Source organism: Nerophis lumbriciformis, linkage group LG23 (genome assembly GCF_033978685.3).
Source record: "Nerophis lumbriciformis linkage group LG23, RoL_Nlum_v2.1, whole genome shotgun sequence".
In the NCBI taxonomy this organism is placed as follows: domain Eukaryota; kingdom Metazoa; phylum Chordata; class Actinopteri; order Syngnathiformes; family Syngnathidae; genus Nerophis; species Nerophis lumbriciformis.
The window spans coordinates 5,869,970-5,892,500 of NC_084570.2; the positions used below are offsets into that span (position 1 = coordinate 5,869,970).

Below are 22,531 nucleotides of genomic sequence, written 5' to 3' on the forward strand. Positions count from 1 at the left end.
ATTAAAAGACAATTTTCGCAGGTCCTGATGTGTGGGTCAAATATGGTGAGTTTTGAAGCATGTTAAGTGGGTCAAATTAGTGCTCGAAGAGGCGGCGGAAGAATAATAAAGAACTAGTCCTAAGTGTCCCAATACTTTTGTCTACTTGTAGTCTGAAGTGTCCCAAGACTTTTGTCTAGTGTAGCTACCTTGTCTGCATTGTGTGGGCACGTTGGTGCTTCCTGCTTTTGAGCAGCCATCTTGAAAAAACAGCACCGCAGGAGCATCAGTGCAGCGGGTCTTTGAAGGGTCATAAAATCCAAACCGGAGCAGGTATTAAAAATCCCATCTATACTTTTAATCACAAGGGTTGTATCTCTCACCTGTGTTAGTTTGAAGGCGAAACGACAAACGCGCTCAGAGGAGATAGATTTTGAAGGAAGGTGACCGGTTTTTACAAAAAAGTTGTTTTGAAGGGGGAATAGCAAACTTCCTGTTGATTTTTGCTGGGGGTTGTCAATTAATGAAATGTAGGTCTAAGTGAGACCTACATAGAGGTTTTTGTTTTATGTCTCTCCGACCTTCCCAGTGGGAGTTACAGGCAGTTTTGTTTGTTTTTTCTTCCGAGGAGCAGTTTTTTGTCTGTTTGATTAAAAAAGAATTAAAGCTGCAAGCACCGTCGGACGGGCCCGCGTATTTGGCAGGTGCTAGTCCTAAGTGTCCCAATACTTTTGTCTACTTGTAGTCTGAAGTGTCCCAAGACTTTTGTCTAGTGTACCTACCTTGTCTGCATTGTGTGGGCACGTTGGTGCTTCCTGCTTTTAAGCAGCCATCTTAAAAAAAACAGCACCGCAGGAGCATCAGTGCAGCAGGTCTTTGAAGGGTCATAAAATCAAAACCGGAGCAGGTATCACAACTCTTTCACCAACTTTTAATCAGAAGGGTTCAATCTCTCTCCTGTGTTAGTTTGAAGCCGAAACAACAAACGCGCTCAGAGGAGATAATGTTTGAAGAAAGGTGACGGGTTTTTACAAAAAAGTTGTGTTGAAGGGGGAATAGCAAACTTACTGTATATTTTTGCTGGGGGTTGTCAATTTATGAAATGTAGGTCTAAGTGAGACCTACATAGAGGTTTTTGTTTTATGTCTCTTCGACCTTCTCAGTGGGAGTTACAGGCAGTTTTGTAGTATTTTTCTTTCGAGGAGCAGTTTTTTGTCCGTTTTATTAAAAAATTGCTGTAGAGCACAATATTTAGATTTGGGGTTAGGTTTTTTCATTAGATCACAGTTTTAGCCAGTCCTGCTGTGTGTGTTCAGTTTGGTGAGTTTTGAAGCATGTTAAGAGGGTCAAATTACAGCTCAAAGAGGCAAAAGTGACTGTTTTTAGTACTTTTTTGTCTTGAAGGGGGAATTGCCAACTTCCTGTTGATTTTAGCCCGAGAATATACCATTATGAAAGTTAGGTCTGAGTCAGACCTACATAGAGGATTTTGTTTCGTGTCTTTCCGACCTTCCTAGTGGGAGTTACAGGCAGTCTAGTCAGAGCGCAATTTTGATTTTTGCAGGTTGGTTTTTTTATTAAAAGACAATTTTCGCAGGTCCTGATGGGTGGGTGAAATATGGTGAGTTTTGAAGCATGTTAAGTGGGTCAAATTAGTGTTCGAAGAGGCGGCGGAATAATAATAATAATAATAATAATAATAATAATAATAAAACCTTATAAATTCAATAGGTCCTTATGTCCCATTGCATAAGGACTCCCTGTGGGAGTCCTTTTGCAATGGGCCGTGCGGGCCCTAATAAAGAATAATAAAACCTTAGAAATTCAATAGGTCCTTATGTCCCATTGCATAAGGACTCCCTGTGGGAGTCCTTTTGCAAAGGGCCATTGCGGGCCCTAAAAATACCTGTGTCAGCACCACAGCACTGAGACATGTCTGCAACGTGTGATACTTGTTCCAACCAGTTGGGGGTAGTAGAGTACCACAATGCTCCAATAGCCAAGCAAGGAAGACTCCACAACAACACCAACATACGTCGCGGTACGAATTAACATCGATTTCATAAAAAATGGTGAAATAACGTATAGTCTTATTTCCTCATTTGAAACAGAGTTGTTATGCATTTCACCGGAGATCCGTTTTATAGCCTAACTTGTTTGTTAGCTTGTTAGTTCGTGAGTGGGTGTGTTTACGATCGCTTCAGCTACTAGCTAGACTTAGCTTAACTAACTCCATCCATTTTATACCGCTTGTCCCTTGTTAAGGTTTTTTTTGTTTTTTTTTAGCCCAGATTGCAAGACAAAATGGACACTCGAGCCTTGAAGAATCACTATCCTGACTATGATGGGAGGACGCAGTCGCTTTTTGACTCCCAAGGCAAGGTAAACGTACTCATCGGCGCGTTTTGTGCGCCTCGATTTGAGTTTTAACCCTTTTAACCTTTTGCAGCTGACATCGGAGTTTTCCCAGCAGCTGACGAGCAAGATCGAGGAGCTGTTAGCCGTCATGGAGAGCGGCTTGAAGTCAGCTGACCCGAGAAACTGCACCAGTTACACTGGCTGGGCAGGTGAGTGCACCGTTGAACACGTGGTAAAGTGACGTCATAGAGTCTGAAATTGGACGAGCATGAAAATGCAGTGTTGGCGTTAACGCACTTTTTACACATTGAAATCAGGACGCAGATTTATTTCATTTTTTCACGGGCCGGTTTGCTTGTTTTTTTTTTAATTTGATCGATTATCGCTTTCAGTCTGTGTTTATTTATTTTTTTTATATATTTGCCGGATCAAATTGTCTATCTGTGTTGGCCCTGCGATGAGGTGGCGACTTGTCCAGAGTGTACTTCGCCTTCCGTCGGAATGCTGCTGAGATAGGCTCCAGCAACCCTGAAAGAGACAAGCGGTAGAAAATAAATGGATGGATGGATCAAATTTCCATCCATCCATCCATTTTCTACCGCTTATCCCTTTCGAGGTCGCGGGGGGTGCTGGAGCCTATCACAGCTACAATCGGACGGAAGGCGGTGTACACTCTGGACAAGTCGCCACCTCATCGCAGGGCCAACCATGAATTGATTAACGTGGACCCCGACTTAAACAAGTTGAAAAACGTATTGGGGTGTTACCATTTAGTGGTCAATTGTACGGAATATGTACTGTACTGTGCAATCTACTAATAAAAGTTAATAATAATAATAATAATAGATTTTATTTGCAAAAAAAAGTACTTAACATTGAGTAAACAACATCAAAGTGCTACAGTGTATAAAAAAATAAAAAGATAATAAAAAATAAATTGAAATAAAAACTAGAACAGCCAAATAGCTAAAACTAGTATGCATATGTATATCTAAAAAAAAAAGGCTTTTTAAAAAAGAAGGGTTTTTAAGCCTTCTTTAAAAGCATCCACAGTCTGTGGTGCCCTCAGGTGGTCAGGGAGAACGTTCCACAGACTGGGAGCGGCGGAGCAGAAAGAAAGCCCGGTCTACCATTGTTCGTAGCTTTGTCCTCAGAGGTTGGAACAATCAGACGGAAGGCGGCGTACACTCTGGACAAGTCGCAACCTCATCGCAGGGCCAACCATGAATTGATTAATGTGGACCCCGACTTAAACAAGTTGAAACACGTATTCGGGTGTTACCATTTAGTGGTCAATTGTACGGAATATGTACTGTACTGTGCAATCTACCGGTACTAATAAAAGTTCCAACCAACCAACCAACACAGACAGACAGACAAGATTCACACACTAGGGCCAATTTAGTGTTGCCAATCAACCTATCCCCAGGTGCATGTCTTTGGAGGTGGGAGGAAGCCAGAGTACCCGCAGGGAACCCACGCAGTCACGGGGAGAACATGCAAACTCCACACCAAAAGGGGTTCCATCCCCGAGCCCGGGGATGGAACCCAGGACCTTCGTATTGTGAGGCAGACGCACTAACCCCTCTACCACCGTGCTGCCGTCCCCCGTTTATTGCGTTTTTATTGGTCGTAAGTTTTGATTCGCCGAAAGATTTAGTAATCACAAATACTGCCTCGGTTTGCACTCGGACAACTTTACCGCGAGGGGCTGTCAAAAGAAAGATTTGATGGTAAACGCTAAGGTTAGTGTAACTTTATCCTGTGCCATGACTCCAGTAAATGAGTTGTTTTAGTCTTTGTGAGTCCATGGAAACTTCACTTTTATCTCCCGCTGAAGAGACATCGTTTGAGGATGGAGACAGGCTAGCTGTTAGCTTCAAGATAACCAGCACCCGACTAGACTCCTCCACCCCAAAAACATACTTTGCAGGTCAACAAACGGGGCGAATATGTGCCTTTTTGAAGTGTTAATGTGCGAGGAGAGTTCAAAAGGAGTCTCTCGGAGAAGTGGCTGACAAGTTAGCAAGTGTCGCTCGCATCGCCAGGCTCTGCTTTTTATCGATAGACTTATCAGATTAAATGTTTTATCTATAGCAGGGGGGTCAAAAGTGTGGCCCGGAGGCCATTCGCGGCCCGCAGCTAATGTTTTAAAGGCCCACAGCACATTCTAAAAATACTATTAAAATAAACAAAAACATAACTAAAGTGGAATAAAAAAGCTTAAGGGTGAAATGTATTTTAGAAAAAGTTGCAATGTTGACTAATAAAACAAAGCTGTTTTTTTTCTTCTTTAAAACTGTCATTGCTCAAAACATAATATTGAATCAAAATCAATGTTTTTATGAATTATTGACCTTTCCAAGGTTCCGATTACTTCACATCAAATATTTTTTGTGGAAGGTTTTGCATATTTTGTGTGTTTGCCATAAAAAAAACAGTTTTCTTTGACAAAAAGGGCAGAAAACGAACAAACAAAAGAACATTAAAAAAATTTGAATTGACAGATCTGAAGTTGATGTACACTAGAGATTTAAGTGTTAAATAAATCATGTATGTATGCCCTGGCATACCATTATCATCATTTCATGGCTGAAGCAAAAAACGTTTTACACTTTTATACTGAAATAAATACACCTACAACTTATTAAATACAAATAAAGAAAAAACTACCAACAGCGGTAAAGTTTAGATCCATGAAGGAAAGAAGAAAGTGAATGACATGTACATTTACATATGCATAAAAATGTGTTTTCTTTTGTATTATTTTTTTTAATGAATTAAGTAAGGTTTATGACAACCTTTTTCCAAAATACAATATAGAATGTGAGCTATAACAGGATAATGCATACATTAATCATTTGTTTTCAAAACGGTTACAAAAAAGTGGGACCCAAAAAATGTATTGTGGGACCCCATTTTTATGACTTGATTTTGATCATTCCTAGCGCCAACACTGAAAATGTATACATTCGATGAGGCTGGACGTGTCCATTTGGGGCTTCTTTCTTTCCAGGCATCGCACTGCTCTACCTGCACCTCCACCGAGTTTTCAAGCAGGAGACGTTCCTCCAGAAGGCTGTCGAACACGTCAGCCGCAGTCTGAAGTGCCTGACCCGTCGTGATGTCACCTTCCTTTGTGGTGACGCGGGGCCGCTGGCTGTCGCCGCCGTGGTCTACCACCGACTCCAGAGGGCAGGGGAGGCCGACGAGTGTATCACCCGGTCAGTCCCACTGCTGTTTTTCTTGGGAATTAATTCTTCCTTCATTTGTTACCAGAATTTGCACCTTCTTTCTCTCGTATTACCACTAGCATCACAGCTAACGTTACCCATGCTTCTACCTCTCTGCTTCGCGAGGGCGTATACGTATGTGACGTCTGACGTGACAGTATGTGACGTATGTAAGATGGTGCGCTTGCTATCTGTGAGTTGGAGAGACATGAAAGAGTGAGAAGAGCCTGTAGTGTAATGCCAGCAGCTAAAAGCAACTGCGTGATAACGTATACTCGAATATCACGATATAGTCATTTTCTATATCGCACAGAGACAAACCCGCGATATATCGCGTGTATCGATATATCGCCCAGCCCTACTTTGAAGACACTGTAAGGCAGGGGTGCTCACACTTTTTCTGCAGGCGAGCTACTTTTCAATTGATCAAGTCGTGCGGATCTACCTCATTCATATATATCATTTATATTTACTTATTTATGAAATATATGTTTTTGTTAACAAGTTAAAGGTGGTTAATGATGATACAAGCATGTTTAACACATATAGTTAATATTGTTAATAAATTAAAGGTGTTTAATGAAAATACAAATATGTTTAATACATATAGTTAATATTGTTAACAAGTTAAAGGTGTTTAATGATAATACAAGCATGTTTAACACATATAGTTAATATTGTTAATAAGTTAAAGGTGTTTAAAGATAATGCAAGCATGTTTAACACATGTAGTTAATATTGTTAACAAGTTAAAGATGTTTAATGATAATGCAAGCATGTTTAACATATATAGTTAATATTGTTAATAAATTAAAGGTGTTTAATGATAATTCAAGAATGTTTAACACATATAGTTAATATTGTTAACAAGTTAAAGGTGTTTAGAGATAATACAAGCATGTTTAACACTTATAGTTAATATTGGTAATAAGTTAAATGTGTTTAAAGATAATACAAGCATGTTTAACACATATAGTTAATATTGTTAACAACTTAAAGGTGGTTAAAGATAATACAAGCATGTTTAACACATATAGTTTATATTGTTAACAAGTTAAAGGTGTTTAAAGATAATACAAGCATGTTTAACACATATAGTTAATATTGTTAACAAGTTAAAGGTGTTTAATGATAATACAAGCATGTTTAACACTTATAGTTAATATTGGTAATAAGTTAAATGTGTTTAAAGATAATACAAACATGTTTAATACATATAGATTCCTTTCTTTCATGAAGACAAGAATAAAAGTTGGTGTATTACCTGATTCTGATGACTTGCATTGATTGGAATCAGACAGTGGTGCTGATAACGTCTGCATTTTCGAATGGAGGAGAAAAAAAGTCCTCCTTTCTGTCCACTACCACATGAAAGTGGTTGGTTTTTGGCATCTTATTTATCCAGCTTCCGTACTCCTTTGTATACACTTTACAAGAAACACATTGTCGGCAAACTCCGTAGCTTGCTAGCTTGTGCACGCCAGCTTTCTGAGACTCTTATTTTGTTAGCGCAGGCAGGATGAAGCAGAGCTTTTATTGTGCAACTGTGCAGTCGGTCTTTGGAGTTTTTGACGACAGGTACGGCGCCAGAGTCTGTTGAAATAAAGTGTTTCTCGCCTTCCTGTCGGTAATTTTAATGAGTTGGCAGCAGTCAGCGTCATCTCAGTAGACCCTCGGGTGCCGTGAATGTCAATCAAGTGACGAAAGTGACGTCATAGTGAAGATTTATGATCGCTTATTTTTAGGACTATTTTTTTAATGCCTGGCTGGCGATCGACTGACACATCCTCCGCGATCTACTGACACACCCTCCACGATCGACCGGTAGCTCGCGATCGACGTAATGAGCACCCTTGCTGTAAGGTATATCAAACAAACATAACAAGGGGATAATGGATAGACAATCTACTTATTATCAAAACAACACCACAAGGCAAGAGATGATAAGTATATCTCCTGGAAAAAATATGTATGCTTATCAAAGATTATTATTTTTAATTATTCCACTTTCACATTTATTATTATTCCACTCTTCTTCTTTTTTTTGGTTTAGATACCTGTATTTTTATTTCCAATCAAGTCTATGTATATCTGTTCCTTTAAAAGTTGAATAAAAAATTAAGTTTACAAATAAATAAATAAAACACTACACACCGTTTTACTAATAACTCAAATGTTGCTCTTGTTAATTAGTAAGCCCATCACTGTTTCTTCGTCATCATTTGTTTAGAGGCGTGTCAGTACCGTATTGATCGACACGTCGTGCATTATTTGCAGACTGCTGCAGTATCACCAGACTGTTGTGAAGGGTTCGAGTGGGCTGCCTGACGAGCTTCTCTACGGTCGAGTTGGTTACCTTTACTCTCTAATCTTCATCAACCAGCAGCTTGGCACCAACAGAATCCCGTTGCAGCACATCCAGCAGGTGAACCATTACTTCCATTCACCTTGGTAGGCTCCTCATACTGTAGTTTTTGAATAGCAGCTACCTTTCGCCGTCTCTTTCCTCAGATCAGTGAGGCCATCTTGGCTTCAGGTGAGCACCAGAGCAGGAAGCTTCGTGTCCACAATCAGAGTCCCCTCATGTATGAGTGGTACCAGGAGCAATATGTCGGTGCAGCCCACGGACTGGCTGGGATCTACTACTTCCTCATGCAGGTAAAGGAGCCATCATTCTGCCGTTAGGAGAGCAATATGTTGAGCAAGAACCTCGCTGTGCTTACTGTGTCAGCCAGGGTTCGTTGCGGCTGAGGAGAACATTCACAGACTGGTCAAACCCAGCGTCGACTATGTCTGCCGTCTTAAGTTCCCCTCTGGAAATTACCCTCCCTGCATCGGGGATGATCGCGACCTGTTGGTGCACTGGTGCCACGGATCCCCGGGTGTCGTCTATATGCTCCTGCAGGCACACAGTGTAAATGCTGGAATCTAACAGTCTATATGAAAATGCACACACAATATCACATGTGTTCGGAAGCTATTTTGTGGTCGCCTTTGGTCAATTATCGTCCCATGTTCCAGGTGTTTGGTGATTCTCATTATCTGGAGGATGCTCTGCAGTGTGGCGAGGTTGTGTGGCGGTGGGGCTTGCTGCAGAAAGGCTACGGGCTGTGTCATGGCGCGGCTGGGAATGCTTACACATTCTTGGCTCTGTACCGTCAAACACGGGACGCCAAGCACCTTTACAGAGCCTGCATGGTTAGTGCACCTAAACAGTACAGTAGATCCACAATGCAGATTGAGCTACTTCCTAAAATTTCCGCACACCCTTTTCCTATTTAAAGGCCTACTGAAATGCGATTTTCTTATTTAAACGGGGATAGCAGGTCCATTCTATGTGTCATACTTGATCATTTCGCGATATTGCCATATTTTTGCTGAAAGGATTTAGTACAGAACATCGACGATAAAGTTCGCAACTTTTGGTCGCTGATAAAAAAGCCTTGCCTGTACCGGAAGTAGCAGACGATATGCGCGTGACGTCACAGGTTGTGGAGCTCCTCACATCCGCTCATTGTTTACAATCATGGCCACCAGCTGCGAGAGCGATTCGGACCGAGAAAGCGACAATTTCCCCATTAATTTGAGCGAGGATGAAAGATTTGTGGATGAGGAAAGTGAGACTGAAGGACTGGAGGGCAGTGGGAGCGATTCAGATAGGGAAGATACTGTGAGAGGCGGGTGGGACCTGATATTCAGCTGGGAATGACTAAAACAGTAAATAAACACAAGACATATATATACTCTATTAGCCACAACACAACCAGGCTTATATTTAATATGCCACAAATTAATCCCGCATAACAAACACCTCCCCCCTCCCGTCCATATAACCCGCCAATACAACTCAAACAACTGCACAACACTCAATCCCACAGCCCAAAATACCGTTCAACTCCCCAAAGTTCATACAGCACATATATTTCCTCCAAGTGCCCAAAGTTACGTATGTGACATGCACATAGCGGCACGCACGTACGGGCAAGCGATCAAATGTTTGGAAGCCACAGCTGCATGCGTACTCACGGTACCGCGTCTGCGCATCCAACTCAAAGTCCTCCTGGTAAAGAGTCTCTGTTGTCCCAGTTCTCCACAGGTCAATGGTAAAGCTTGACTGTCATCTTTCGGGAATGTAAACAATGAAACACCGGCTGTGTTATCCGGCACAACAGTCAAGGGGTGCATTCTACGGCGGGGGTGCGTTATCCGCACAACACCTGCCGCAATACACCGCTTCCCACCTACAGCTTTCTTCTTTGCTGTCTCCATTGTTCATTGAACAAATTGAACAAATTGCAAAAGATTCACCAACACAGATGTCCAGAATACTGTGGAATTTTGCGATGAAAACAGACGACTTAATAGCTGGCCACCATGCTGTCCCAAAATGTCCTCTACAATCCGTGACGTCACGCGCAAGCGTCATCATTCCGAGACGTTTTCAGCAGGATATTTCGCGCGAAATTTAAAATTGCACTTTAGTAAGCTAACCCGGCCGTATTGGCATGTGTTGCAATGTTAAGATTTCATCATTGATATATAAACTATCAGACTGCGTGGTCGGTAGTAGTGGGTTTCAGTAGGCCTTTAAGTACAATACTACGCTCTCTTTGTCTGTTCAGTTTGCAGATTGGTGCATCAACTATGGCTCACACGGCTGCAGGACACCAGACACGCCCTTCTCACTTTTTGAAGGTATGATTGTCAGTACAGTGCTAACCTCAGTATGACAATTCCCAATAAGAGTTCATGTAAATCCAATTACTGTAATCCTTTCCAGACCTACAAAAATATTAATACAATACATTTCATAGAGAATAATTGTAGTTTTACGTGCAGAAAACTAGTGCTGCGCGATATGGAAAAACATGTATATCACCATATGGATAATTTTATATCACGATAACGATATACCACGATATAGCTATGGTACGCTTTCGGTTTTATGAAAAATTTAACAACATACATGACCACTTACCTTTTTTCTCACTTTCTTTGCAGTTGAAATAAAGAAATACATTTGGTATAGCAAACAACAATAGCAACAAAACACATATTTCAGGGTTCACTGCCACACACAGCCACATGAATACTAACACTACACAAAGCCTGACAGGACAGTTTAATAATAAACGGGATACTGCATGCAAAGGTACACCTTTACACTCTATTCAGAGGTATGTTAGAAAAACTACATAAGAAACATGGATAAACACAGCAATATTAACGTTAGCTGCCACACATACTGTACCTTGGGCTATCGCGGCTTCGGTGTGATCCTCTGGGAAACAAGTAGTTTGCAGGCAGTGATAAACAAAGCCAGACTGACGAGTTACCCCCTCGTTTGGGTAGGAGTTCGTCCTGGGACTGCGTCTCTGCTGGTTGTGGGGGGTTCAATTTCTTTTTCCGCCAGCGCATCGCCTACCTGTCCTGTCTCCATGTTTACTTACAATGATCCCCTCGTGTGTAACCCAGGTTACCCGCAACGGCGGGAGACGCTGGACACAAAGAGGGCACGGCACGTAAAGCAGCGTCATGTTGCAAAATCGAAAAAGAAATGCGAGCCTACATGTCAACGCATCCTTTTCTTTGTAAGAAAATATTGTTTTCTCTCCCGTTTGACACCAAATACACTTACTGAATTTGCAATTATTGAATCATGTGATGGCACAAGCACTATGGAGAAAATACAGCCTATCGCGTGAAACGATAAAAATAGAAATGGCACGATAGACATTCTTGTATCGTGGCCACAATATGTATTGTCATATCGCCCAGCACTACAGAAAACAATATGAAATACATATGAAATGGATTGATGATCATTTATGATATTAGTCCAATATTAGCCAAAAAACAAGTATCGGATGATTTCGGCTTGTATCTAAATGCGCTCCGATACAAGCAGTCCTCCATCCCGTTTACTTCTGCAAAGCTAAACAGCCAGGTTACATCCAAATGTCCTCCAATAAGCACACACGTTGGTCTATTCTTGTATGTTAGGGAAATCATTTACAAAAAAGTAAGCACTGTTAGCTAGTGGCTCCTCTAAGCACACAATGGCACACAAGCTATCCGTCCATTTTCTACCGCTTGTCCCTCTCAGGGTCGCGGGCTGTGCTGGAGCCTATCCCAGCTGCACTAGACATATGTAATACGTGTCCTTAATTGAACAACATTGCAGTCTAAAACAATTTCAATGATGTACGTCTCCAAGGCAGAAGCGTATTAGAAAGTATCCAATAACCAGCATGACAAACAGACTCAATGTGTATAATTGTATCTTTGATTAATTCTTAAAATATTGGCTATTTAATAGATTGTATTTTGGATTGTCAGAGTTTGTAGGACGCGAACCCCAAGATGCAGAGAAGGCGGAAGGCGTTATACGGGAAAACATGATTTAATGTTCGAAATAAAGTAAAAACACAAACTAGGAACAGGCAAAATGGAAACAGGAACCAGAAAACAGAAAAACTGGAAATAGCAAACGGCTAACAGGATCTGGCTAACAGGAAAACAAGAAGCTAGGAGAAACCAACAGTAAATAGCTATAAGGAACAGCTTACCGCTATGACGACAGCGACAAGGACAGGTAGACACTACAATGACATCGACAATGACAATCAGGTAGTGATGACAATGATCCAGCAGTGACTGGAGGGTAGGGCAGGTATAAATAGCAGCTGGCTGGTTGACACCAGGTGTGGCCAGGTGCCAATCAGCCACAGCTGAGGGGACACAGCACTCAGGGAGACAAGTAGGAAATAAAGACAAACTAAAAGTGCTGGACAGAAAACTAAGACAAACTCAGAGAAAAAACTAAAACACAGTCAAACTGTCAGGGACAAGCCTGACAGTAGCCCCCCTTCCTATAACGGATACCAGACGTTCTAGAACCCCCCCCCCCCGCCCCAAAAAAGTCCAAAGTCACGGGAGGGTGGAGGGAGGACAAGGAGGTGGGCCACCAGGCTAAGTGTCCCCGCAACCAGCGGGGAAGAGTTAGGTGGCGACGGCGAGTTGAACGCCGCCGCAATTGGCGAGGCGGCTCGTCCGCCGGTGTGGGAGAACCCACCGGAGACGATGGTGGCGCCCTCTGCTGGCCCACCAGGCTAAGTGTCCCCGCAACCAGCGGGGAAGAGTTAGGTGGCGACGGCGAGTTGAACGCCGCCGCAATTGGCGAGGCGGCTCGTCCGCCGGTGTGGGAGAACCCACCGGAGACGATGGTGGCGCCCTCTGCTGGCCCACAGGAGAAGATGGTGGCGCCCTCTGCTGGCCCACCGGAGAAGATGGCGGTGGCGCCCTCTGCTGGCCCACCGGGGAGGATGGCGGTGGCGCCCTCTGCTGGCCCACCGGGGAGGATGGCGGTGGCGCCCTCTGCTGGCCCACCGGAGTGCATGGTGGCGGCGTCTGTTGGCTCACCGGAGAGGAGGATGGTGGCGCCCTCTGCTGCTGGCCCACCGGAGAAGAGGATGGTGGCGCCCTCTGCTGCTGGCCCACCGGAGAAGAGGATGGTGGCGCCCTCTGCTGCTGGCCCACCGGAGAAGAGGATGGTGGCGCCCTCTGCTGCTGGCCCACCGGAGAAGAGGATGGTGGCGCCCTCTGCTGCTGGCCCACCGGAGAAGAGGATGGTGGCGCCCTGTGCTGCTGGCCCACCGGAGAAGAGGATGGTGGCGCCCTCTGCTGCTGGCCCACCGGAGAAGAGGATGGTGGCGCCCTCTGCTGCTGGCCCACCGGAGAAGAGGATGGTGGCGCCCTCTGCTGCTGGCCCACCGGAGAAGAGGATGGTGGCGCCCTCTGCTGCTGGCCCACCGGAGAAGAGGATGGTGGCGCCCTCTGCTGCTGGCCCACCGGAGAAGAGGATGGTGGCGCCCTGTGCTGCTGGCCCACCGGAGAAGAGGATGGTGGCGCCCTCTGCTGCTGGCCCACCGGAGAGGAGGATGGTGGCGCCGTCTGCTGCTGGCCCACCGGAGAGGAGGATGGTGGCGCCGTCTGCTGCTGGCCCACCGGAGAGGAGGATGGTGGCGCCGTCTGCTGCTGGCCCACCGGAGAGGAGGATGGTGGCGCCGTCTGCTGCTGGCCCACCGGAGAGGAGGATGGTGGCGCCGTCTGCTGCTGGCCCACCGGACAGGATGGTGGCGCCGTTGGTTGTAGACCCACCGGAGTGCATGGTGGCGTCTGCCGGCCCACCGGACTGCATGGTGGCGTCTGCCGGCCCACCGGACTGCATGGTGGCGTCTGCCGGCCCACCGGACTGCATGGTGGCGTCTGCCGGCCCACCGGACTGCATGGTGGCGTCTGCCGGCCCACCGGACTGCATGGTGGCGTCTGCCGGCCCACCGGACTGCATGGTGGCGTCTGCCGGCCCACCGGAGTGCATGGTGGCGCCGTAGGTTGCAGACCCACCGGAGATAATGGTGGCGTCTGCCGGCCCACCGGAAATGATGGTGGCGTTTGTTGCAGACCCACCTGAGATGATGGCGTTGTCTTTTGCAGACCCACTGGGGCGAGAAGTAGCTGTGCCTCCCTAGCTGCACAGCCACTCATAGCCCCCCCCTCAAGGGACGGATCCCAGACATCACCAGATAGGCCCACAGACGACAGGGGTGGGTGGGAGAGGGCTTGGAATGAGGCCGAACTTTTCTTTAATTTATCCATTAATTCCAAAGCCTTGTTCATCCTCTCCGCCATGGACATGTCTGCGAGGTTCGAATTTGGCTGGATCATTATGTCAGAGTTTGTAGGACGCGAACCCCAAGATGCAGAGAAGGCGGAAGGCGTTATACGGGAAAACATGATTTAATGTTCGAAATAAAGTAAAAACACAAACTAGGAACAGGCAAAATGGAAACAGGAACCAGAAAAACTGGAAATAGCAAACGGCTAACAGGATCTGGCTAACAGGAAAACAAGAAGCTAGGAGAAACCAACCGTAAATAGCTATAAGGAACAGCTTACCGCTATGACGACAGCGACAAGGACAGGTAGACACTACAATGACATCGACAATGACAATCAGGTAGTGATGACAATGATCCAGCAGTGACTGGAGGGTAGGGCAGGTATAAATAGCAGCTGGCTGATTGACACCAGGTGTGGCCAGGTGCCAATCAGCCACAGCTGAGGGGACACAGCACTCAGGGAGACAAGTAGGAAATAAAGACAAAATAAAAGTGCTGGACAGAAAACTAAGACAAACTCAGAGAAAAACTAAAACACAGTCAAACTGTCAGGGACAAGCCTGACATGGATCCTATGATACCTTCGCATTGGTGCCTGTCTGTCTCTGTGCGCGCGCTGTTTGCGTTTGTTATTGTGCCTTTTATACGGCATTGCAAATTGACGCTGCTTTAAAACGTACCTGAATTGATGTAGAAAAATTTTAGCTCGCTGACTTTGGTTAAAATGATAGTTAGTTATTTTTCACACAACTTTGTCCCACACCATCCATCCATCCATCCATCCATCCATCCATCTTCTTCCGCTGAACCGAGGTCTGGTCGCGGGGGCACTTTCCTCTCCCCAGCCACTTCGTCCAGCTCTTCCCGGGGGATCCCGAGGCGTTCCCAGACCAGCCGGGAGACATAGTCTTCCCAACGTGTCCTGGGTCTTCCCCGTGGCCTCCTACCGGTTGGACATGCCCTAAACACCTCCCTAGGGAGGCGTTTGGGTGGCATCCTGACCAGATGCCCGAACCACCTCATCTGGCTCCTCTCGATGTGGAGGAGCAGCGGCTTTACTTTGAGCTCCTCCCGGATGACAACTTTACCCGAGCAAAAACGATGCATATTTATCCAAGAGAGCCTTCAAACCAATTTCCTCGACCCAGTCAGACATAAAGAAGTTGTTGACCTCCATGCTTTTCCAGGTTTTCATCTGTTTTGTTGTGTAGAACATACTTGCAAACGCTCCCGATTTTCAGATAGGTCAGTCAAACTTTAATAATATATTAAAACCAGCGTGATGTGGGCGCGCATGGAATCGTATATCAACATGGACAGAGCTGCGTGAAAAAAGCCACCCGGCCTCTTCGCGTAAACTTAAACTTACCTTAACCACTCGCTCATCTTTTCTTCATCCATCCCTTCGAGTTAGCTTTTATGATGACGCCGGCTGGAAAGGTCTCTTTTGGCAAGGTCTTCCTTTTGAATATCACCATGGGTGGAAGTTTCTGGCCATTAGCATGGCAAGCTAGAACCACAGTGAAGGATGACTTCTCATTCCCTGTGGTGCGAATATTCACCGTACGTGCTCCCATTGTATCCACAGTGCGGTTCACAGGAATATCAGTTGCTGTGAAATAGTAATCCGTGTGCGGATGGAGAGATTGCGTCTTTTCATGAACCGGATCTCTGTCGCTTAGTAGGAGCCATTTTGTGGTCTTTACAGATGTAAACACACAAAGGAAATGAAACGGTAATATCCGCGCGCTTTTTCTTCTTCTACGCGGGCGGGTGGTTGCTTACAGTAGAAGAAGAAGCGCTTCCTGTTCTATGGGGGCGGGTGCTTACCTTGGCGGTTGCTTGCGTAGAAGAAGAAGCGCTTCCTGTTCTACCGGGAAAAAAGATGGCGGCTGTTTACCGAAGTTGCGAGACCGAAACTTTATGAAAATGAATCTTAATATTTATCCATATATAAAGCGCACCGGGTTATAAGGCGCACTGTCAGCTTTTGAGAAAATTTGTGGTTTTTAGGTGCGCCTTATAGTGCGGAAAATACGGTATATATATATATGAAATACTTGAATTTCAGTGAATTCTAGCTATATATATGTATATTTATTTTATTTATTTATATATATATATATATATATATATATATATATATATATATATATATATATATATATATATATATATATATAGATAAAATAAATACTAGAATTCACTGAAAGTCAAGTGTTTATTTTATATATATATATATATATATATATGAAATACTTGAATTTCAGTGAATTCTAGCTATAAATGTACTCCTCCCTCCTTTTTTGTACGTACGATTACTGTGATGGTATACAAAAACCAGGAGAAAATTGCGACGACATTTTCAAAATATACAGAAAGTGTGTATTTCCCTATATGATGAAAGTTATCTGAAACTTTTCTCTCACTTTCCATAGGCATGGCAGGTACCATCTACTTTTTGGCCGACCTTCTGCAGCCAACACAAGCACGCTTTCCAGCCTTCGAGGTGTGAAGCCCTCGACCACAAGCCTGCAGGTAGATGTCCCGCTGTGACCCGACAAGATGTTATTTTTCCTGCTCTTGCTCTGCTGGGAATTTCTCAACAGTAACAAACACATGTCAGCTCCTAGTAAATCAAAACAAAATTTACGGATTTTTCTTTGTTTTTGTTTTTTTGTTTTTTTGCAGCTCGAAGTCTTATGTTTATTACGCCCAGTTCAATATCACTATTGTATCCTTTGCACTGTCCGAGCAATAAATCATCTGATTCTTCACACAACTTTTGTGTTGTTGTTCTTGTGCTGCAGCACAAAAACACCACAGGGTGGAAGCAATAGTCACCACCACCGCGCTACTCGGAGGTATTCATTTCACACAGTGATAATTAGGGATGTCCGATAATATCGGCCGATAAATGCTTTAAAATGTAATATCGGAAATTATCGGTATCAGTTTCAAAATAATCGGTATCGGTTTCAAAAAGTTAAATTTATTTAAAACGCCGCTGTGTACACGGACATAGAGAGAAGTACAGAGCGCCAATAAACCTTGAAGGCACTGCCTTTGCGTGCCGGCCCAGTCACATAATATCTACGGCTTTTTGACACCCTCTCAAGTGAATACCACGCATACTTGATCAACACCCATACTGGTCACACTGAGGGTGGCCGTATAAACAACTTTAACACTGTTACAAATATGCGCCACACTGTGAACCCACACCAAACAAGAATGACAAACACATTTCGGGAGAACATCCGCACCGTAACACAACATAAACACAACAGAACAAATACCCAGAACCCCTTGCAGCACTAACTCTTCCGGGACACTACAATATACACCCCCGCTACCTCCTATTCCCCCCCACCTCAACCTCCTAATGCTCTCTCAGGGAGAGCATGTCCCAAATTCCAAGCTGCTGTTTTGAGGCATGTTAAAAAAAAGTATGCACTTTGTGACATAAATAATAAATATGGCAGTGCCATGTTGGCACTTTTTTCCATAACTTGAGTTGAAGTTGTTCTCTTATTTTGGAAAACTTTGTTACATTGTTTAATGCATCCAGCGGGGCATCACAACAAAATTAGGCATAATAATGTGTTCATTCCACGACTGTATATATCGGTATCGATAATTAAGAGTTGGACAATATCGGATATCGGCAAAAAAGCCATAATCGGACATCTCTAATAATTTGACTTTATTACCATTTAATGTTGATGGCCATAATTCAGATGAGATGGTTTCGATGTTTTACTCGAACGACCGCACACGTCTCTTCGCTCGCAATGAAGTCAGGGAATGGAAACACTTTTGGTCCGAGGCACTTTGACTGTAAGCAAGTGGGTCAGGTCTTGTGTGTCGCTTCCTCAGCGCGACATTTGGCCCGACTGCTCTCTTTTCCTAATAAGGCTCACGCTTTAGACTCCTCCCCCTCCCCAAACGCCGCGCAGCGACACAATGCCACCGCTCTTTTTTTAAGCTACAGGCAGTCTCGGTGACACTCGGGGTGGAGGTATGGCGTGCGTGCAGGGAGGAGGGAGGGGCTGTGCCGGAGGAGCAAGAGGAGCCCCCCCCCCCCACCCCCTCCTCTTCTTCTTCTTCTCAGAAACCAAACACCTCAGACAGGAATGATTAAAAATAGAGCTCATCTGTGCAGGGGCGTGTTCAATCTTTCCTACAAACACCCTTATCCTTGGCACCTGTGTTGTGTTGCACAGCGGATGGCGAGGCGACTTCTCGTGCATCGTTTGGTGTCCCACTCAGCTGTCTGTGACCTTTGACACCAGACTTTTTTTTTCTCCAATCTGAGTTGACTGTCAATATTTGACAAAAGTATGTATGGTTTAAAAAGTGAGTGTCACCCTCTGTCCTGAATGGGTGGGACGATCACACGCTGCCATGTGGACTCAGTACCATGGAGAGCGCTGCCAATGCTGAACACCATTGTTTCCATCCATCCATCCATTTTCTACCGCTTGTCCCTTTTTATTAAATGATCAAGTTGGACATATCGCTCACATACTTTCTAATTGAGTGCAAAATTACTTCTTCGGTGCAATCTGCTGTTTTGGTTAGTCCACCATAACAGGAAGAGACATCTCCCTAAGTAAACAAAAAGGTGTAAATGATCTGGCTGGGCTTTGGGGCCCTCCTAAAAGTAGTCACTCAGCAGCCCAGGTTTAATATATTGTCACCGTCAGAGTCTCGCGCTGCAAACCGAGGCAAAGCAAACACGCTAAAAAACTTTTGCAGCTTCTGATTTTTTTTTAAATGGTTTCAAATCTTGAAACTCAATGTCTTAAATCCCAAAATAGCCCTGTCCCCTTCTAAAGGCCTGCAAGCAGCTACAGCCCTAAGAAAGTTAAAGATGTCCCCGTTTGTCATCTGAGCCGCCTCATTTGCATGTGTGACATCACAGGCCTAGAATATATAAGAGGGCGTCCTGGCCAACGCTCAGGACCACTCTGTCTCGGGACTCTTTGGCCTCTTCTTTCCTTTCCGCTCCTGCAGCTGCGACCCTCCAACATGGTGTGTACTCACTTGTGTGGTGGATCTTTAAGGGTGGGGGCGGCAGTACCAGTGGAGTTACTTTTGGGGTTTTTTGATGTGGATACCATGTTGGGAAAGAAAGAAATGGGGAAAAAGGTTGACTGCTTTGATTTTCCCCTAAAATCAACAAAAATAAGATAAAATAGACAACAGTTTAAAGCGATACATTTAGACTTTGTTTGTGGTCTTTTTGTTCCGTCCTTTTAACGCGCACACAACACTATCTTTCTCTGTGTGACTTTGTGTGCATTTCCGTCCCTGCAGACCGAGTTCACGGCGGATCAGATTGAGGGTAAGTGAGGAATTCCATCCCCCCAGTCAAAGTCCTGTTTATTGGTCATTTGTTCAGTTGTGATGGCGGCGCCGACACTTTAGCTCACGCTGACAGTCGTCTGCTGCCTGACGTGCCCAGTTGTCAAAGGGAATGTGACTTATGTCTATTCTGAGCCCACGCTGCCTTGCCCTGTTGCTCTCCTGGGGGGTCAAGGTTTAGCACCCGCACCTTTTTGGAGGGAGGTCGCCTTACAGGCAAGAATGTTCTTTCGCCACATGTTCTGTCTTTCTTTAGTTTATTTCGAACATGAACACACTTCCAGTAAAATACATCGCACAATTTCATATCATTTCACTTTACATCATGTCTGAAAAGGAGTAGGAAGAAGCAAAGCTTATTTAATCCTACCCCTTTCCCACTTCAGAGCGTTTACAAATATATAGAATCATTTACTGACCTTTTTATATAATAAAATAACATCTGTGAATTAGTGTACACAACAGTTTTGTAATATGTAATTAATTAATGTTGCATTTAAATACCGTGTGTTGGAAACAAAACGGGCGTGTTTAGCCCTCAGATTAGTTACCAGCATCCTTAACCCCCCCTCCCCGTCAGCATTTTTAAGTTTAACACGAACGTCGTCGTGCCTCTATATGGCGACGGGGTGTCGGGGGGGTATCAGCTTGCACCCCCTCCCCCGCCCCGTGGGGCGCAATGGGAGACGGCTGGGCTTGGTGCTGTACTACAGCTGTTGACTACATAAAAGCGGTGGCATGTACAAAAATAGGTCACCTTCGCCGTCTTACTATTTAATGCACGTGGCAACAATCGGTGAGGTCATGTAAATTATATTTGGGCTGTTCTTCTCCTCCTCAGACTTCAAGGAGGCCTTCGGTCTCTTCGACAGGATCGGTGACAGCCAGGTGGCCTACAACCAGGTGGCCGACATCATGCGCGCCCTGGGCCAGAACCCCACCAACAAGGACGTGGTCAAGATCCTGGGCAACCCATCAGCCGAAGGTAAGAACTGGACCGCGACGCTCACCGGGCGACGTGGTACTGTGCTCATGCCCAATGTTCCCTCTAAGGTGCGCGCCTGTGCAATTGCGCACTGCTCAAGCGTCCTCTGCGCACGGCAAATCTATGCCACGCACAAAATCAAATAAAGAAATAAGCGCATAACAATAACGACACGGACACGACAGAGAAAACAGTTTTCGTCATCATTGTTCAAATATTGTAACGTCTGTCGAGACGCTTTGAGGACATGAATTCCATCCATCACTTTACTGAGCAAAACTCTTTATTGTCGGCCATAAACACATCACCAAAACATTAGTAAAAAAAAGTATATCTAGCAAAACTGGTCATTTTCTGCAGTTCCAGACCAAAAGCAACTTTATTATATCAACAGCAGCCGCTCGCTCTTTCTCACTTGCGCCAACACATGCACAAAAACGATCCTTAAAAAACGATGCGTTTACAGCCACACAAAAAGTCGGACAACTCCAACACCACACATAAAGTGTCATTCCAAGTCGTTACACTATGATTTACCAATCAAATGTGTGCTTATTCTAGTGTCATTTATTAGGAATCTTAATTTATATATATTAATCATGAAATCCTGTTAGTATATTAAATAAATACTAATAAAAATATATTTTTTTACAAACAGGAAGTTGCAGGAATGTACACATGATCCCCTGCTTACATCTCATTGTGCAACATGTGAATGTTTTAATGGGAACTAAATGCAATGTCTGAAAGGGGTACAAATTATTTCCAAAGCAGGACCTCCACCCAGAGGGCTTCACGGTGGCAGAGGGGTTAGTGCATCTGCCTCACAATACGAAGGTCCTGAGTAGTCTTGGGTTCAATCCCGGGCTCGGGATCTTTCTGTGTGGAGTTTGCATGTTCTCCCCGTGACTGCGTGGGTTCCCTCCGGGTACTCCGGCTTCCTCCCACCTCCAAAGACATGCACCTGGGGATAGGTTGATTGGCAACACTAAATTGGCCCTAGTGTGTGGATGTGAGTGTGAATGTTGTCTGTCTATCTGTGTTGGCCCTGCGATGAGGTGGCGACTTGTCCAGGGTGTACCCCGCCTTCTGCCCGATTGTAGCTGAGATAGGCTCCAGCGCCCCCCGCGACCCCAAAAGGGAATAAGCGGTAGAAAATGGATGGATGGATGGACCTCCACCCAGACAAACAATACAAGTACACAGTTCATGAAAAGCAATGTTTTTTGTTATTGTCATTGTAAGTGGGCCTAAACACTTATAGTAGGAAATAACCTCATGGAAATGACTGCTGTCATTTGATTATAATAATAAGAGAATGTTGTCTGTCTATCTGTGTTGGCCCTGCGATGAGGTGGGGACTTGTCTGGGGTGTACCCCGCCTTCCGCCCGAATGCAGCGGAGATAAGCTCCAGCACCCCCCGCGACCCCTAAAGGGACAAGCGGTAGAAAATGGATGGATGGATGGAGATTGAACTTGTTATTTAGTCAGGTTTGGGACAGGTGTGTTGCTGGTGTAGCCACAGTGTGCACGTGTGATGTTGCTCACATGGGCTCCACTGAATGCTCAGGGAGTTTTTGCGTTTGCTCACACACATGAACAATTAGAGGGAACATTGCTCATGCCCCTCCCTTTCTTCCTGTGACGTCGTCCACAGACATGGCCAACAAGAGGATCAATTTCGACACCTTCATGCCCATGCTGAAGCAGGTGGACGCTCTGCCCAAGGGTACGTATGACGACTACGTTGAGGGTCTGCGCGTCTTTGACAAGGAGGGCAACGGCACCGTCATGGGCGCTGAGCTGCGCATCGTGCTGTCCACCCTGGGTGAGTCTCACCTCGCCTCGGGAGTGAGCACGCAAATGTCAAGCGGCCGTGTGTGACGTGGGGCGGTTTCCCGGTCCACAGGAGAGAAGATGAGTG

At 44.9% G+C, this 22,531-nt stretch overlaps 2 protein-coding genes across 7 annotated transcripts in view; both read left to right on the forward strand.

Annotated features, from left to right (window-relative positions):
• Window positions 1-1,926: 1,926 nt before the first annotated feature.
• On the forward strand, window positions 1,927-20,573 carry lancl1 (LanC antibiotic synthetase component C-like 1 (bacterial)). Of its 6 annotated transcripts, XR_009817782.2 has the most exons (12): window positions 1,988-2,051; window positions 2,266-2,361; window positions 2,429-2,546; window positions 5,354-5,561; window positions 7,848-7,995; window positions 8,082-8,228; window positions 8,302-8,484; window positions 8,592-8,768; window positions 10,193-10,265; window positions 16,690-16,789; window positions 19,574-19,601; window positions 20,463-20,573. XR_009817782.2 is itself a non-coding variant. In XM_061985289.2 (11 exons), exons 2-11 carry the CDS (start codon window positions 2,284-2,286, stop codon window positions 17,089-17,091), a joined length of 1,377 nt encoding a protein of 458 aa, XP_061841273.1. In that variant the 5' UTR covers window positions 1,927-2,020; window positions 2,266-2,283; the 3' UTR covers window positions 17,092-17,125. The 6 variants fall into 6 exon arrangements, 5 of the variants coding, with proteins under 5 accessions (XP_061841273.1, XP_061841272.1, XP_061841274.1 ...); XM_061985289.2 differs by lacking the exons at window positions 19,574-19,601; window positions 20,463-20,573 and adding an exon at window positions 16,943-17,125 and having other exon boundaries at window positions 1,927-2,020; window positions 8,306-8,484; XM_061985288.2 differs by lacking the exons at window positions 19,574-19,601; window positions 20,463-20,573 and adding an exon at window positions 16,943-17,127 and having other exon boundaries at window positions 1,979-2,051; window positions 8,306-8,484.
• mylz3 (myosin, light polypeptide 3, skeletal muscle) overlaps window positions 19,148-22,531 on the forward strand; it is a 3,992-nt gene continuing 608 nt past the window's right edge. Inside the window, exons 1-5 of the mRNA XM_061985293.1 lie at window positions 19,148-19,288; window positions 19,574-19,601; window positions 20,463-20,606; window positions 22,265-22,435; window positions 22,517-22,531. The exon at window positions 22,517-22,531 is cut by the window's right edge and continues 63 nt beyond it. Coding sequence (XP_061841277.1) covers window positions 19,163-19,288; window positions 19,574-19,601; window positions 20,463-20,606; window positions 22,265-22,435; window positions 22,517-22,531 — 484 coding nt within the window. The 5' untranslated portion in view covers window positions 19,148-19,162. The remainder of the gene's footprint in view (window positions 19,289-19,573; window positions 19,602-20,462; window positions 20,607-22,264; window positions 22,436-22,516) is intronic.

Coding starts and splice junctions, on each gene's coding strand:
- lancl1 (XM_061985288.2), top strand. Junction 8,229..8,305: donor TCTACTACTTCCTCATGCAG/GTAAAGGAGCCA, acceptor TGTGTCAGCCAG/GGTTCGTTGCGGCTGAGGAG. Junction 10,266..16,689: donor GCCCTTCTCACTTTTTGAAG/GTATGATTGTCA, acceptor CACTTTCCATAG/GCATGGCAGGTACCATCTAC.